We start from the raw sequence: 17141 nt of genomic DNA, 5'->3' as shown, positions 1-17141 counted from the left end.
CGAAGGTACTCTAAATAATGAGTTGTCTTCTTTATGTAATTCATCTTGCTCTTAAGTCGTTTTATGCTTCAGTTGCTTTGAATGTTAAAAAGAGAGAGAGGGAGAGAAATTGTAAATGGGAAGGGGTGGTTTTGGAAGTGGCAGGTCACATTAACATTTCAGATATATCTTCTAAGTGGTATCTTTCTAATAGATTAGGGCCTAAAACTGATGGGTGTGGTAACTCCTTTGAGCCAGTCACTTCTGTGCATAAGAAGCCCCAGATGTACCAAAGATTTCTCCACACCAGGTGTGAGCGTGTACAGTGGGGCCTCCCTCCAAATGACTGAAGGAACTCCCCCGTGGGACATCAAGACACAAAGGCAGCCTTTCTGCCGCTCTACCTTTGTGCATAGGACGTCATTTGAAAACCAAGTGGCAGGCTTCCTGGAATTCTAATGCACGGATATGCTTCCTCTCTCTGGTTGAAGGTCTTAAGGCAAAACATCAAGGGAAGGGAATGTTGGAAATCATCTTTTTCCTTTGCTACAATGACTTTCAGATATTTGAAAGGGATTTTCTTGAAATAGCTTTAGGATGTTTCAGAAAGCACATGCAGACCATTGAGGTGGATCAGAGAATCCAGCAAAGAAAAGCGATCTCATCAGATCATCAGTCCGATTGTACCACTGTCAGAGACTGGTTTTTAGTGTCTCCCAGATGTTTTTACTAGTGTTCAAATGTATCACCATTGATGAAGCGTCTACACATTTCCTTGTGTGTCATTGCAGTGTTTCATTAATTATGCAATTATAATTTTTTCCAAGTACATTATCTGAATTGACCCTTCATCATCTTTCTCAATATTGCTCTCAAAAGTAACAGCATGGCCTTTATGTTTCATATGTTTTCAGGCCAGCATTTACTTCATAGAAGAGGCTTGCATTCAAGTAGTATAATGTTAGCAGTGGTACCATCCTTTTTGTAAGCCTCTAATTTTTATGAATGATTATTAGTAAAGCACTTGATCATTCCAAGCGTGGACTGATAATCTACATAGAGAACATGTCCTCCTTCACCAAACACAGAAGCTGTACCCCAATCCATTGCCTTATATCAAGAACATCAGAGGACAGGTTCAGAATGACTGAAGGTTTGCTCTTTTCTATCACCACCTCCCAATACACACACACTCACACTCTCACACTCTGGACAAATTGTACGTTTCACAAGGCTGGTGTCATTTTATGGGTTTTTTCCCTTTCATTTTTCACATCTCTGGTTCCTGACATATGCGCTTTGGGGAAACCTCTGCTTAGATTCCTCCCTTGGCTGACCAAGATTATTATCTTAAAAGCTCTTGGTAAAGAATTTTAAATCCGAGTTGCTTACTTTTGTCTGCCAAACAGTTTGAGTGTGGCCTGCAAAATGGAAAGGGGAAAGTGTGAACCGAAACAAACAATTAGACTTATGTGAAGAGTCATGTTTCTTGGATATTTACTGTGTTCGTCAAGTCCTTTATGTAAATCTTTACATTGTGCATATCTCTTTCTAATCTGCTTCTGAGAAGGTTGTAAATATACTGAGTTGTCTTGTTTGATGCATTAGAAAATCTCAACGTCTAGTTAGTGTCTGTCCTGGGCACAGTGAGGAGAATGGGAAGGGAAAATACTTGACAAGCACATAGTGGGGCATGTATCCTCCAGCTTGACTACTGAGCTTGTCCCACTTAAAATTAGAATTTATGCCCTTAACAAAATGTTTTAAGTGCAGATTAAACAATTAAATATATTTATTGATCATGGAACTAATGAGCATATTCTTTCATACTTTGATAATGTCATCCATTTGAAAAGATGAGCATTTTTATTCAACAAATATTTGTTGGGAGTTCACTTTTGCAAAGTTCTGGTCTAGCTGCTTTAACCAGACAAACACAGATAGTATATAAACCCCTACTTTCCAGAAGTTTATAGTTTCATTAAAGTAAAGAAGACAGGTGCACAGATAAAAAACTAAAAGTTTGATGAATGCCATTAAAAAAGGAATAAAGGACTACCTAAATTTTTAAAATTATTTTTGCCTACATTTTGTGGAATAATTGGTTATTTCTGGTTAAGGAAATCTAGCTTCATTAAAGGCAGTATTTAAGTGGAGCCTTGAAGATTAGTTGGATTTCCAGAGATAAATGTTGTGGACCTTGTAAGAGGGTTAAAGAGAGAGAATGGAGCATTGGGGGAGTAGTAACAAGAAGTTTGCTGTGATGGAATATGTTGTATGTGGTAAGGAAGTTTAAAACAAAATTGTGAAGACCCTTAAGAACCATGCTAAGATGCCTGGGTTTCATTCAGGAATCAACTGAGAGCCTCCTAAAGGTTTCATAGCTGTAGTTTAAGAAAACAAATCTATCCGCAGTAGAGACTGATAGAGGGAGGAAAAAAAAAAAAAACTCTTGGTAGGGTTTGGGTGAACATGAATGAAGTCCTGAAGAAAAGTGACACCCATGAGACTGGAAAGAGGGTGTATGGGCTTGAGGGACATAGATTAGATAAAATCAGCAGCTTTTCATTCCTAGCTATTGAGACTGAGAGAAATAAGCAAGTCAGAGGAAGGTATGCCTGGGAAGTAACACTTGCAGTTCTTAACTTGAGGATATATGTAGGAATTTCTAGAAACAATTGGAAATGAAGGTCTGGAACTTAGCAGAATTTCTGAATTTAGGAACATTAGTGAGAAAGTAATCTGCATAGAGGGTGGCCATTAAAGCTGGGATGACCTTGCTAGGTAAGGGAGAGAAAGAGACTAGCAGAAAAAACATAAGAGTGCTGGCTTGGAGTGATGCAGAGGCAGTTAACAGGATCTGATCAGTTGGCAGGGTTAGGGAGGGACTAGGCGATTACAGAATTAAGAGAGCCAGAGGAGGGAGTTTTAAAGAAGGCTTGCTCAACAGTGGCAAATCTGGAAAAGATGTCTGGAAGGGTAAGAACTGAATAATGGCGATTATTTGGCAAGTGAGAGGCTGGGATCAATGCTAGAGTTAGAAGAGAGGAGGAGCGAATGTCAGGAGAGATGGGGCAGCCCATGGGTGTAGAGTGGTCTCTATTGGAAAGGAAAAGATAGGACCTTGAAAGGGGGCAACGTTAAGAGAATACAGTTGTTTTTTTATGTAGGTCAGAACAAAGTAAAATATTATAAAAAACAAATTCATAGATACTCAGTCCTTTCACCAAGCAACTGTATTTTTCCCAACTTTACTGAGGAAAATTTACAAATATTACTATGTATATATTTAAAGTCTATGAAATGATGATTTGATATCTCTCTACATTGTGGAATGGTTATTGCCAACATGAATATAATTGATGCATCTATCATCTCACATCGTAACTCTTCCTTTGTGTGTGATGAGAATGCTTAAGACCTGCCCTCAGCAACTTTCAAGTGTACAATACTCTGTTATTAACTATAGTCACCAGGCTGTACGTAGATCCTCAGAAATTATTCTTGTAGGTCCAGGGTACAAACCTTCCCTTATATCTCCCCATTTCCACCCTCCAGCCCTTAGCAAGCACCATTCTGTTCTCTGCCTCAGATAGATTTATCCATGCTGTTGCAAATGGCAGGCTTTCATTTTTTATGGCTAAATAATATTTCATTGAACATATATGTGTATGTGTGTACATTTTCTTTTTTCATTCATTCGTCCAGGGACACTTAATGTCATTTTCATATCTTAGATAATGTGAATAATGCTGCAGTGAACACAGGTGTGCAGATACCTCTTGAAGATGGTGACTTCATTTCCTTTGGTTATATACCCAGGAGTGGGATTGATGGATCAGATGATAGTCCTATTTTTAATGCTTTGAGGAACCAATATACTGTTTTTCATAGTGGCTGTACCAATTTACATTCCCATCAACACTGTATAAGGGTTGGCTCTTGCCAACCTCTGACAGTAATTGTAATAAAATTGAATGGAAACTGCTAAATCCTTTTAAGTTCTAAAAGTTCTATGTTCTGGAGAGCCATATCATCAGTTTCATACATCCTGCATCTATAATTTAAACGTTGGACCTCTCTTTTGAGGTTGTAGACTTTGTCCCTTGTTTGGCCTCTATTTTCTAACTAATGTACAGTACTAAAGACTATTGACATAATATAACATTTAATTAAATACTAATATTTTACTCTCTAAATGTTTACTTTTTAAATTTGGTCTCAATGGGGTGGTAATGTCTTGAGAGCTGGAACTAATACTCCTGTTGATTTTCACATAGCGTGGAACATGTTGGCTCCATGTAAACAAATGCTCACTGAACATTTTGCCACTGGTTAACTACTAGTATCCCAATTCCTGAGATCATTTAGTCTGCCATAGATAGACCCCAGTAAAAAAGCATACGTCGAGTGATGTATGCCATCAAAATGATTTTATCCTAAAATACGTCATCGTATAAGGACACTTAGATGGCAAAGACTCTTTACCTTCCCCTCCTTCCTTCCTCCCTTTTCTGCCCCCTCCCCTCTCCTCCCTTTTCCTTTTTATTTGCCAACATTGTTTCACACACTTATCATCAGATCCCCTGTGTCCCGAATCTTTGCTGCTTCTACTGGGAAGCTACCGGGAAGACAGGCATCCGCTCGTAGCTAACACGGGCTCTGTTTCTCCTCAGAAGATGTACGCAACCAGCCCCTACTCCGACCCCGTGGTGTCGATGGATCTGGACCCACAGCCCATCACCGATGAGGAGGAAGGCTTAATCTGGGTTGTGGGCCCCGTCCTCGCCGTGGTCTTCATCATCTGCATTGTCATCGCTATTCTTCTGTATAAAAGGTAGGTGTGCCCGGTAGTTCCGCTGCGACCTTGGGGACTGCCTTATTTTTGAAGACTCGGCAATCCTGTGGTCACCGTGCAGTCGATCTTCGTGGAAATACTTGAGCGTGGCCCCGGTGATCATGGGGAAATGTTTGCACTAGAGTTAGACCAACACGTAGAGACGGCGCCCTCGACAGCCCCGATCCGAGTGTGGGGTGTAGACGCCGCTGCGGGCGTGCGCAGGCCCGGGCTGTCTGCGCCGTTTCATACCGTGCGGGCGCGGTGCGTGCCGTTGGGTCACGGGCACCTTCACAAGCACACCGTCCCTGCAGCTCGCATCCGATTGTTTTACATGATTAATTACTCAGTTTCAGCATGGTTTCCAAAACACTGCGAATCGGCACCACCTTGTCCATTTCGTAACTCTGATGTGCACGTGTGCTGAGATGTTTTCTGCAGCTATTTCTCAAAATTTAGCCAAGTAGCTAAAACTGGAAGATTAGAGGAGAAAAAAGAGAGAAAATGAACTTTTTCCTTCCTGCTTTTCTTCTGACCCTTATTCCATATCCTCACTACTGAATTCTCATTTGTGTCCAAAAAGGGATGTGAGGTACCATTTTCCTTTAAAAAAAAAATGATAACCTCAGTCTTAGACTCCCAAATACCGATCTGACTTAGCGTCTCTGATTACAGTGAGGATGCAGATCATTCACATCTACCCCATGTTTTCTGACTGTCCACTCTTTTTAAATTCTACTTCTGCTTTCATTACATGTAAGCAATATCTTCCCCCTAGATCACTGCTTAGTCAGATGGGAGAACATTAATAATTCTTTATTAATTATTCCTTTTTTACTTAAAAATACAATTATAATATTATAAACATAAAATTATAAAAATTAACATATATAATACATTCTCTTAAACATTTAGAAAGGCTGACTTCAGAATTATCTCCCTTTATATCAACTTTTCTTTTCTTCCAGTTCAAGTTTTATTTCATGAAACTTCGTGTTCCCATTTTTCTTTGCGGTGTGTCACATTTCAGAATACTCTTTGATAATCTCTTCCCTCTACTGTAAAATAGCCTGCCTCTCTGTCTCCCTCCTTCCTTTTTTCCCTCCTCTCCTCATGACCTTGACATTCAAAATCAGATGAGAGTTTCTTGCTTACATGATCATCTTATTTCCATTATTTCATTTTCCTATTCATATATCTCCCTTCATTAGGTTTACATTAATTATCTCTACCTGTATTCCTTTGTTAAATATGTTCTTATGTTCCTGGAATAGCTTTTATTTTATTTTTTTATCACTTCTCTTGACTCAAAAGTATATTCTTCCAGACATTTCTTTGAAAAATTTTCTCTTATGAAGCTGCATTCCATTTTATTTCAGTGTGAAGAAAGTGCTAAGGGGAAAAAAGGCAAATTAAAGAAAGAAGTTCATAACTATAACCCATTAAATTGCCTATCCTATTTTAGAGCTAGGGAGAATGAAAGAAACACACATCATTATTTTTTTCCTGATCACTGCCGTCACCCAGTTATCCACGCCATAAAACAGCTGAAAAAACAAGTGATAATCGAAGGCCAAAATCTCCTTTCAGTTGATGGTTTCAGTCTTCTCATCCCAATTTGTGTTTTATCAGTGTGCATTGTATTTGATCGCCTCTGTCTTGTGCAAGAGGTGAGAGCAGGAAACAGGAGATAGCCACATGCCCCAGAATCATAACAGATCATGGGAGAATCCAAACAGGAGCTGGTAGCCTTTGCTGGTTATGCACTGCACTTACTACAGGAAGAAAATCCAATAATTAAAAGCAAGAGTAGAATTATGATTGTTTTCAATGAAATATTTCCTGAGGTTATCTATCACATCCTACTGTGGGAGTCAGATCAGAAAACACGTGCTTGCTGGCAGTTGCATTTCTAGACCGTATCACATGACATTTTGTGATTATTCAAAATGGACAGAATGCTTGCCCTATTTTTTTTTATGTTGTGTTTCATTTGGACTACCCTTAAGGCACTGAACAGAGATTTCTGGATTCATTATGTAAATGTGAAGAAATAGGATTTTAACCTTGATAATTTTTAACATTTAAGATTAAGTTTTCCATTCTTTATTTGCATGTGCTTAGAAAAACAACAACTCCGTTATTATATGTTTTTTCCTAATCCTTCAAAATGAGGCATCACATTTAAAGGTTTTATGAGTCTGTTAAAATAGAGCCGCATTTCAGTGTGTGCGTGTGTAAGCATCGTCTAATGCAGTTGTTGGAAGATGCACACATCCTCGACTGCTAAGTATATTTAGCTAACCATCTGAAGGCCCAGCATTTCTGAAATAGAAGTGCCTGCTTCAGCAGTAAAGAACATTCCTGACTTGAAATTCAAGTAGACCCAACAATGTCCTTCTTGATTATCGTGAGGCAGTTCAAGAGGAAATCTTCTGTGGGCAATGAATAGTGTCTTTTATAGCTCAGATTCTGAGCAAAGTTAATTATGTAATAAATACTCCATCCTTTTACGTGCCTTTCAGTTTATACATGGGTTGTTGAAATGGACTTCGTTTTTAATCTAGTAATTTGTAAACCTATAATACATTGCTAATCAGTGACCAAGGCTTTGTAAGGTCCCTAAAATACCTTCTGAATTATCAGAAAATTAAAATATATTTGGTAGGTCATTAGTGTTACAAATTACCTTGCACTATGATTTTTTTTAAAAAATTTGTGCTCTATATGTGATATGTACAATGCTTTTAAAATGTAAACTACAGAGATAAGATGGTAACAAGAGTTAGGAAAACACTGGACTAGGAATCAGTAAAACTGAGTCAAAGTCCTAGCTCTGTGACTAGCTGGCTGTATGGGATAGAAAATCATGCCAACACTCTGGGCCTCCGTTTCCTCATTTATAAAATAAGTAGGTAGTCTAGGTAATTAAACTTTTTAAATAATAATGTTCTATGAGAAGACATCAAGTAATAAAATATAAGTAATAATGTTCTATGAGAAGACAGCAAGTAATAAAATATGTACTATATTATTTCTGCCCCCAGGGTTGTAGGTTTTTTAAATATGATTTCATGTCGTCCTTCCTTCGGCCCAACCCACACACAAAGGAATCCATAAAACAATTGAATGCTCTTAGATACACATCTATCCTATACATTTGTTACATAGCTAAGGCATTTCGGCAGTTAGTTCTAGAACTGTCCAGGAATTCTTTATGTGGAAAATATGTAATAATAAAATGTTAAGCTGACTCTATTGGAAATCATTTCAGGATGGGTGAGAAGTGTTTTATTATATACTATGGGAAAAAAGAAAAGAAAATGTGGGTTAGGAAACTGGAAAGATCTAAGGCATGGTATAGACATAATTATCACCCTTGGACAGGAATAATCGGACATGAATGGACACCGTAGAGAGAGTAAATAATTTTCAGCCCCACCCCCAAACTTTTAGGTGTGAAGGCCATGACGTAGATGGGACTCAAGTAAGACTTCAGCTTTTCCCAGATCCAACCCTGGGCCTCTGTGGGCTTGGCCTCTGAAGTCTTCTGTTTTTCTATCAACTCTACATGTATTTCTAAGCTCCCATCAAAGAAAGTCCTTCCCTAAGCTTGGGACACCTTTCCTCTCACTCCACTGCCACTCCTCGGGGCCTAATTCCAACTCAGGCTTCAGAAGGAAGCTTAGGTGCCATCTACACAAAGCCTGTCTGGGTGCCTCCCGCTTGTCCTGTCCTCTCTACCAGTTCAGCCTACTTAGGGTTCCCTTTTCTATCTTCTTCTAGCACTTTCTACTTACTTATATTATAGAATCTACCACATTACTGCAGTTGCCCGTTTTCTTAGCTTTCATGCCCCCTCCATAGTGTAGGTTTAGGGCTCTGTCTTACTCCTCACTGTGTCCTTTGTGCTGAGTAGAGTGCATGGCACAGAGGGACGCTGAATGGTCAGATTTATACAAGCCAAATGGTCTTAAATAAACTCTGCTCCCTCCACTTGTTTACTCCATCACTCAGTATCGCCTTTATCTTGGCGGGCAAGAGCTGTAATAAAACGCTCAGCCTATAATTTAAATATACTGTTTCCAAATGTCTTCAAGCATAGATATTTACACCAGATATGTACCCATATGTGTGATGAGGCTGATATTTCTATGGAAGTGGAAGTGAATTGCACACTGTGTATTTATTCATCTGAACATCAGCCTTTTAATAGACAACTGATAATTCACTAAGTGGTTCCCTTCCATCCAGAGGAATATATTTTCCTACAACTGATGACCTGATTGATTAAAACATGAGCAAGTTAGAGACATTTATGTAGGATTTTTTTAAAACCTGGCGCCACCAGGTAAACCAGTTTAAAATTAAGAAAAGAATTAACCAGTGTGTTTGATGCCATTTTCATTATTCTCTTTGTATGTGTTTTGTACAACTTAAATGTGGCTTTTGTAATTTTGAAAAGGTATGGACTAAATCTTCTCAAAGCCAGATACTCTAGAAACATTAGTATATATTTTGTTGGCATTAAGGTAGACTTGGTACCTTTATTTTTATAACTGAGAACTCACTAAATACTTTGCAATTTGCCTCAATGTGAAGATTGTTCAGATTACTTCTTTACAGGTAAAGGATATACTCTCTGCAGAATGAACCTGGTTATTTAAACACTCCACATATTATCACAGGTGGACATGTCTGTGAGCATGAGCTCAATGTGTTCACAGACAGCAGCACCTCTTTGACTAGGAAAATACCGGTCATGTCAATGGCTGGTAATAAAACACGTTTCTGGATTAGCCCAGCGATACAGATGACTCATGTTCTGTAGACTGGTAATGATGAGTATTACTTTTTCCAAAACTGAAAATGTATTTAATCTTCTATTGGAAAAAAGATTTGTGATCACATGACTTGTCAAAAGATGTTTGACGAAATCGGTTCTGCCACTTGATTACCTCATGGTGTATTATACAGTTCTGCAAATTTTGGTGCAGTTCAGTGCAATTTGCAAGTATTTTAGGTCATTAAAGGAATAACCTACATCTTAACTAAGAACTCTTTATTTTAAAGGAACAAATTTCTTAGATGGAATAATGTTGTATTCCCATTAAGTACATTAGTAGCTTTCTCATGGTATGTTTTGTAAAGATTAAATTATATCTCTACCATTAAAGACTTCCTGGAATATAATTAACCATGGCAATATTTTGTAAATTGATGGATGAAAGTGAATATGACATTTACACGCTCAATGCTGTATTTAGTGACGTACCCTTGTGTCCTCCATTTACTTTGTGATTAGGGGCCCTTAAATATTTTGATATGCTGTCATTTGCTAATGTGTGTAAGTTATGTGTCCCCACCTGTGAGCACTGTTAAACTTTGGTTGTCATGGTTACTCTTATTACCATTGGCCAACTAACATTTAGCCTTTCTTTTTCTTTTCCTTTTTTATTTTTATTTTTTGCTGCATTAAAATGGAGCAGTAAACCTGACAGGTGAGGAATAGAGAACAAACCCCTTTAATGCTCAGTAAGAAAAAGTAAGATATGGGTAGACTTCACAGATATCAAGGGGGTGAGGGAAGAGGTTGCATATAAAAAATGAAATGTGGCAAGTAGATGGATAAAGCCTACATATATAAAATAATTTGATATTAAAGTGATTCTGGGAGAAACAGTTTGTATAAGAAGATAAAACAGATTACCTTTATTTAAAGCAAAATTTAGAAGGCAGTAAAACCAGTCTCTGAGTTGTTTGTTGTTGAGGTGAAATGAACATTTTTATGTATTAATGTGTCTGCAGAAGAGAAATGTGAGGTGTCCTGTAAGCTGTCTTGTTTTGTTTTTGTTTTGAAGATCAGTTTTTAAGTTTGATATCTGAGTACCTCTCAATACAGGAATACTAGCTTGTTCAACCCTCCAAATATTGATGATAGTGGGGTTGTTGTTGTTGTTGTTTTGTTAATCCTAAACCAAGGATATTTTTTCCATTGATTTTTCTTAGAGAGAGTGGAGGGGAGGGAGGAGAGGGAGAGAGAGAAACATCTATTGGTTGCCTCCTGCAACTGAGGTTGATGATAGTGTTTCGATGAAAACTCTTATGTAACTCCAAATTATTTTAATGTCTTCCAGCCTTGAGTAATAACAGGAATAGTAGCAATAATAATAGTCATCATCATCTGTGATTATTGACTGATTAGTCTAATTTAACCTCGTTTTCTAGTTCATATCTACCTCTATATCCATATCTATATCACTAAATACTAGATATAAATTCCTGATTCAAATTAAACTGGGTAAAGAATCTCAGTGCTCATCTGACCTGCCTTTTTTCCAATGTTCTATTCCAGTGGTTCTCAGTGAGTGGTCCCTGAATCAGTAGCATCAACCTTACCAGGGAACTTGAAATACAAAGTCTTGCCCCACCCCCCAGACCTCCTGAATCAGAAACTGGGCATTGGTCCAGCAACCTGTAGTTGGACAAGCCCTCCCAGGAGATTTGGATGCATGTTCAAGTTTGAGAACCACTACTGCATTATTTTCCCTGAAATCACTTAGCGCTGGTTAGCAGGCTATGCTATACTTTCACTGCAGGAAGCTTACTACCTCCATGAGGATCCTCTTTATTTATTTTTATATATCACTAGTTGTCATTGATTCAGGTGAAAAACACATGAAAAATAGGGTATTTTCCCAGCCAAAAGACAAAATGCCTTGAACCCACTGAATAGAAACGTATCTTCGCCTGGCCGGGCGTGGCTCAGCGGTTGAGCATCGACCTAGGATCCAGGCGATCGGGGTTCGATTCCCGGTCAGGGCACATGCCCGGGTTGCAGGCTCGATCAATGACTCTCTCATCATTGATGTTTCTATCCCTCTCTCTCCCTCCCCATTCCTCTCTTTGAAATCAATAAAGATATATTAAAAAAAAAAAAAGAAACTTATCTTCCCATTATAACACTGTCCACATTTCACGACTTTTATCACTGCCTTCTTGTCCTATTAACATGAGAGTTGGGCCAAAAGTTAGCTGTCATCTTCTAACCCTCCTCTTCTTTTTCACAAGTGAAGAAATTGAGAAGGATTGCAGTTGACTTACCCAAGGAGATGCCCACCAGTACTGGCAGAGTCGGGGTTATGTTCCTAATAGTGTCAGAGTTGTGAAGTGTTTGAACTGATACCTTTGAATATTAATAGTAGAGATTTCAACTAAATGTATTTTTCCAAAAACCTGTACCCCTATATCTGAAAATCTTTGTTCCAAATCTTTGTTTCCTAGCTGGCTAGGATTTTTGGAGTCTGAGATCTTGGAGGTCATTTTATTTGAACAGATAAAGTGAAGGAGAAGCTAGTTATTAAATATCAGGACACCCCTTCCAATTTATTATAAGTATGAACTGCACTTTTACTCCAGTGCTTTGGGTTTTCCAAGACTCATCTGGGCAACAAGATGTGATTTTTCGGGAAACTGACTAAATTTCTTTAGAGAGTATTCTTTTCTGTCCTCTAGTCTCAGTGTCACTTACCTAGCCTCAGTGGGAAAGAAGTTAAGGAGGATGTCGCACTTTACCTGCACGAGAGAAACCGTTTTCTTGCCCAGATATTTCTACTTCTGGTTTCCATAATCCTGCAACAATGACAGGAGAGCCACTTCGAGAAGGGATACAAATCAGGTTTTAGTCATTGGGTCTGGCACATCAGTAAAGAAATGTGTCTTTGCAAATGTGAGTGAAAAGACCAAAACCTGAGAAGGCCACAGGGATGATGTGAGACGAGACGACCAACCATCTGTTGGTCACACGTGGGGTTCACTGGCAAGGCTACCCTCAGTGATAATTCATTAACTCATTTAGATTCTGCATCTTCAGTTATAAAATGGATCTGTCAGTGTTGTAGGGCAAATATTCCCACCATCAGCACTGTGACATTTTCTACTCTGAAACTGGCCATCGTGTCTTTCTTTCCCATGGCCCTCTGAGCCCCTTTCTCTAACTTCTCACATATTTTTCTCCAGCCCTCCATCTCTTCTCTTCTTCCCATCTTACACTTCATAGAACTGGAGCTACCAGTACCTTCGGCACACCTCAGTTCACCGCTTTCCTCTGGTTGGTGTTATAACTTAGCACTACCTTCTGTGCCTGTCTCCTTTACGTAGAAACAAGAAATCAGGAGACAGGGTAATCCAGAGTTCCGAGAGAGCAAGGTGTCTAATAGGACTCACCCAAGAAAATGCATTTAGTCAACCACATTTTGCTGAAGGCATTGCACTTGAGCAAGTCAAGTGTGCTTTCCCTTTGCATCCATCTTCCCTTAGCCCCTGGTTAGTTTTACTTTATACAGATGAGCAGAGATGGAAGGAAGGCTATTTTCTTTTCATGGAACAACCTGAGTGGCACTGAATGAGAGCCCTTTGCCACAGGAACACAAATAAGCTGTACCACAGTCGTATTAAAAAGAGAAGGGGGGGTTTCTAAACACTCTGCTGAACCCCTTTCTCTAAATTAGAATGCCTTTGTTTTGAACATGGGTGAGATGCCTAGGAGTATGAGTCTAGTCTGGGGGTTGTTGGAATGAGTATTTGAAAGAAAGCACTATTTGAAAAAGACTTTGGTTAAGTGAATTGTTAACCTAAGTCTGCCTGAAAGAAAAGTTAGGTACCACTCTAGTTATTTGAGTTGGGGGAAAAAAATGAATACAGGAATCTTCAGGGGGGAAACGTGACACTTTTTATATAGACATTTATTAAAATACGTTATGACACTTTAAATAGGAGTATTTAATAAAACGAATGGGTAGCAATTAAAGATAAAATGGATTGTGTGAAGAATTATATAACAAGAATCTCTGAATGGTTCATATACCTGAATGATCATTAGGAGAGTGGGACTACCCACTAGTGAAATTCCTTTTTCTGCAATCTTTCTGTGATTGACTTTCATTAACAAAAATATTAATCATAGTTAGCATAACACCATAAACAGCCCACACTGTTTTGTTGTGGAGGGTTTTTTTTTGGTGGGGGATTTGAAAGAAAATAGATGTTGGTCTTGTGTCCCGATCTCCTTCCAGGTATTAGATTAACTTGGAATCTTAGAAATGCACTTGCTGTTATTTATCTGCCTTATGGGAAAATCCATTGCAGGTTCAGTTTGTAGCCACCAGTTATATATTCTTAGAAAGGAGAAATCGGGGCCCACATAACGGTTCAACTTGAGGCCCAGTAGTTCCCGAGCTTTTTTCAGTGGTAGCAGTAATCTTAGTATTGGCTGCGAGGAGTCCGCTGTCCTGTGCCTCACAAGCAGAATTAGTGGATGCGGGAGAATCGCTGAGCGAGGATCCAAGTGCCTCTCATCAGCACTCCCTCAGAGCCTGAAGTCAGAGTCACTGAATGGATTGTTTCATTCTAGAGCTGAAACAGGACTTGGAGATCACCCACCTAAACAAAAATTTAGCCCTGAGAAAATACTGTAGGTTGAGTAAGGAAAAGCAACCTGAACAAGGTCACAAAGCTAGCCCATCCAAGTTTTAAAAATGAAAGGTGGGGGTGGGGGGCGTCTGCTTTTTAAATCTGTTTCAGTTACGTTTCGTTCGTTTTAATTCTTAAATTTTTACTTTCTCCCTGTAGGAAAAGGGCAGAGTCCGACTCTAGAAAGAGCAGCATACCGAACAGTAAGGAGGTTCCTTCACACCATCCAACAGACCCGGTAGAGCTAAGGCGCCTTAATTTTCAGACACCAGGTAAGAGACATGACTCATCTTGCCCATGATACAGCCTTCGCTGAAATCGTATAGCCCAGGTGACACTGCCTTGAGAGATGAAGGCATCACTTTATTTCGAACAATTTTGTGTGTCCGTCTCTTTTATTTTTATATGATTGAGATTTGCCAAAACAAAATTCTTGAAAGGAAATTAAGCTCTTCATTCAAATCTGAGGTGGGGTGTAAAAGAGAAAAATATATATAATTCTTCTTCAAACCTGGACAATTAATACTCTCATATGAACAGCTACCATTTGTATGGGCTTATTAAAACAGTTGTTATTTTCAATGACACATATATGGAAAGAATTCAGGTTCTCATCTTATAAAGTGAATGAAGAGATGGTGTATTAATGTTAAATCATTCATCCCACTGGGAAAGAACATGCAGGGTGAGGCAACTGTAGGTTTACAGTAGTTTGTATGGAAAATAATACAGTAATATATAATATAATACAAGAATAAACTCTGAACTCATAACTCTGCAAACCTACTTTTGTGTCACCCTTTATTCTATATTTTTCTATTAATTTGTGTCTGTTACTCTGAAAGAAAGGGGGAGGGAGGGAAGGAGAGAAGGAGGGAAAGAAACAAAATGAGGCAAAATTTGTATCTGACTCTCACTGACCAATGCAGGTTTCTTCCTGGGGAGATGCAAAGAGTGGCTGAGAATAAGAATATGCTTGTTTTTGAAAATAAGTAACATTAAGTGCTTCAACAGAGGAAAATATTCTTGCTGTGGGGTATTTTGTATAGTTAATTGAAGTCTAGTTCTGTTTTACTGTCTTTTAAATAAATCTTGTTTATGCCAAATGAAGGGCAAATAATGAATGGTAAAGAGAGCTGAACACCGAAAACTGAGTGGCGCTGTCTTAATGCCTAATGGTAATGAACGCGGTAGCGAGCTGATCTAGGAAGTCTGTTTGATTAAAATGTGGCAGCATTGTCCCCCTAATTGTTGGGACATTTTCCCTGTCAAATGGATGTTCTAACTCACAGTAGGGTACGCCACAGCTTTGTTCAACTAACATTTGCAGCGAATTGCTTTGAATTGAAAATGCATGGTTTATTGTGTTAGCTTATTTTCTCTTTTACATATAGATGTGTCATAGTAGCTGGTAACTGTTCAGTTCAAAGAAACATCTGGCATTTACAAAGTGGTTACACAGATTATTATAAATGTGCTTTGTTTAAATTCTATTGCACATGAGGTTTGACTTTTTAAAAATTGTGTTTTAAAAAGCAAAATGTACACCGTCATCAGCATAAAAGGTGGGAGGAAACGTTCACATAGGCAAAAATCTCCTGTGTGCATATTATTAAACAGACGGATCCATGTAGATTATGCACATGTGCACGGTGACTGAGCAAACTACGGTCCTCCGGGATCACTGTGTCACCTTGGATGCTCCCTGTTGGGTCACCTGCTCGGGGCTCCGTTAAGGCAACTTGATATGAATTGAGTAGTAAACCTTCTCTGTTCAGCACTTTTTGAAATAGTAGTGTACTGACTCTTTCAGGCTACAGACGACTTCTTAATAGTGAACTCAGGAATGCGTGTACTTCTCAATTTGGCTAAATCAATGTGTAGAGGACCTGAAAGCCACAGAAATAATCTGGAAAATGATTTCTTGCATATGTTGCCTCATCACCTTCATTAGATCCAGAGAGAGAGAGAACCTGTTACAGTACATGTAAGTCACTGGAAAGGAGAATGAAGGTCACAATTGATTATATCACCAAAGGCTTTGCAAAGGTAAAATGGGAGCCTAAGTATACAGAAGATATGATTAAACCAAGCTCAGACTTACCACCTCAAATGGATGGTAGAATGAAGGGAGCAGAATGAATAAGGAAGGAGAGGAGATGCAGTGGAGGACATGAGTAGAACAACAGGAATTGTCCCAAGATCCTAGCACCTCTGTTTGCTCAGGAAGCATTATGTTGTGCCCTTTAGCTCAGGTAAGCAATCTACTTAAGCTTGATTTGTTGAAAAAGTCAATTTGCCTCCCAAGATCTATGTGTCCTGCTGTCCTGAAAATTGGACCATTTTACAAAGGAAATAGAGACAGCTCTTAATGTGAAATTCATATTAATGTGACAGTTTGCTCCAGCCAGTGTGGATTCCAGCCAGTGGCTATGAATTACCTGAATTAACTTGCCAATAGGATGAGAGCAGAAGGTGGGGTTGTTAACCTAGGAAACTTTTCTATGCTTTTTTCCTCCCCTTATTCATGAATAATGATGGGCTTCCCTCGATGGTGAAAGGAAATGACCCTTTATTAGATGGTGCATAGCAGATGATGTGACGCTCCTTAATTTTTGGATTTTAAACCCAAAATTTTACCTTTCAATATTGAAATGTGCTCTTAAAAATATCAGACGTTTGAATTATAGTTACTTATCCCCAAACATTATAAAGTTTGGCCATGCTTATTAATGCTATGCATACAGGCGGAATTAATCATCATGTTCACTTTAAACAAATTATTTTCAGTGAAATCAGGAACCAGTGATTTTTATAACCAGCCCCTACCACAGAACTTGTTCATGAAAGCAGA

The 17141-nt window shown here is 38.7% G+C and overlaps 1 protein-coding gene across 21 annotated transcripts in view; it reads left to right on the top strand.

Moving 5' to 3' along the window:
- PTPRD (protein tyrosine phosphatase receptor type D) overlaps positions 1 to 17141 on the top strand; it is a 1875931-nt gene that overhangs the window by 1747259 nt on the left and 111531 nt on the right. For 18 of the 21 annotated variants that reach the window (XM_081152197.1, XM_081152189.1, XM_081152196.1 and 15 more), the window contains 2 exons: positions 4656 to 4816; positions 14447 to 14559. In XM_081152197.1, coding sequence (XP_081008323.1) covers positions 4656 to 4816; positions 14447 to 14559 — 274 coding nt within the window. The remainder of the gene's footprint in view (positions 1 to 4655; positions 4817 to 14446; positions 14560 to 17141) is intronic. The other 3 variants (XM_081152202.1, XM_081152187.1, XM_081152201.1) reach the window with 1 other exon arrangement.

The sequence above is a fragment of the Miniopterus schreibersii genome, assembly GCF_964146895.1.
Source record: "Miniopterus schreibersii genome assembly, chromosome: 11".
Lineage (NCBI taxonomy): Eukaryota > Metazoa > Chordata > Mammalia > Chiroptera > Miniopteridae > Miniopterus > Miniopterus schreibersii.
The sequence above is the reverse complement of the archived record's forward strand: the minus strand, read 5'-3'. Positions and strand labels throughout refer to the sequence as shown.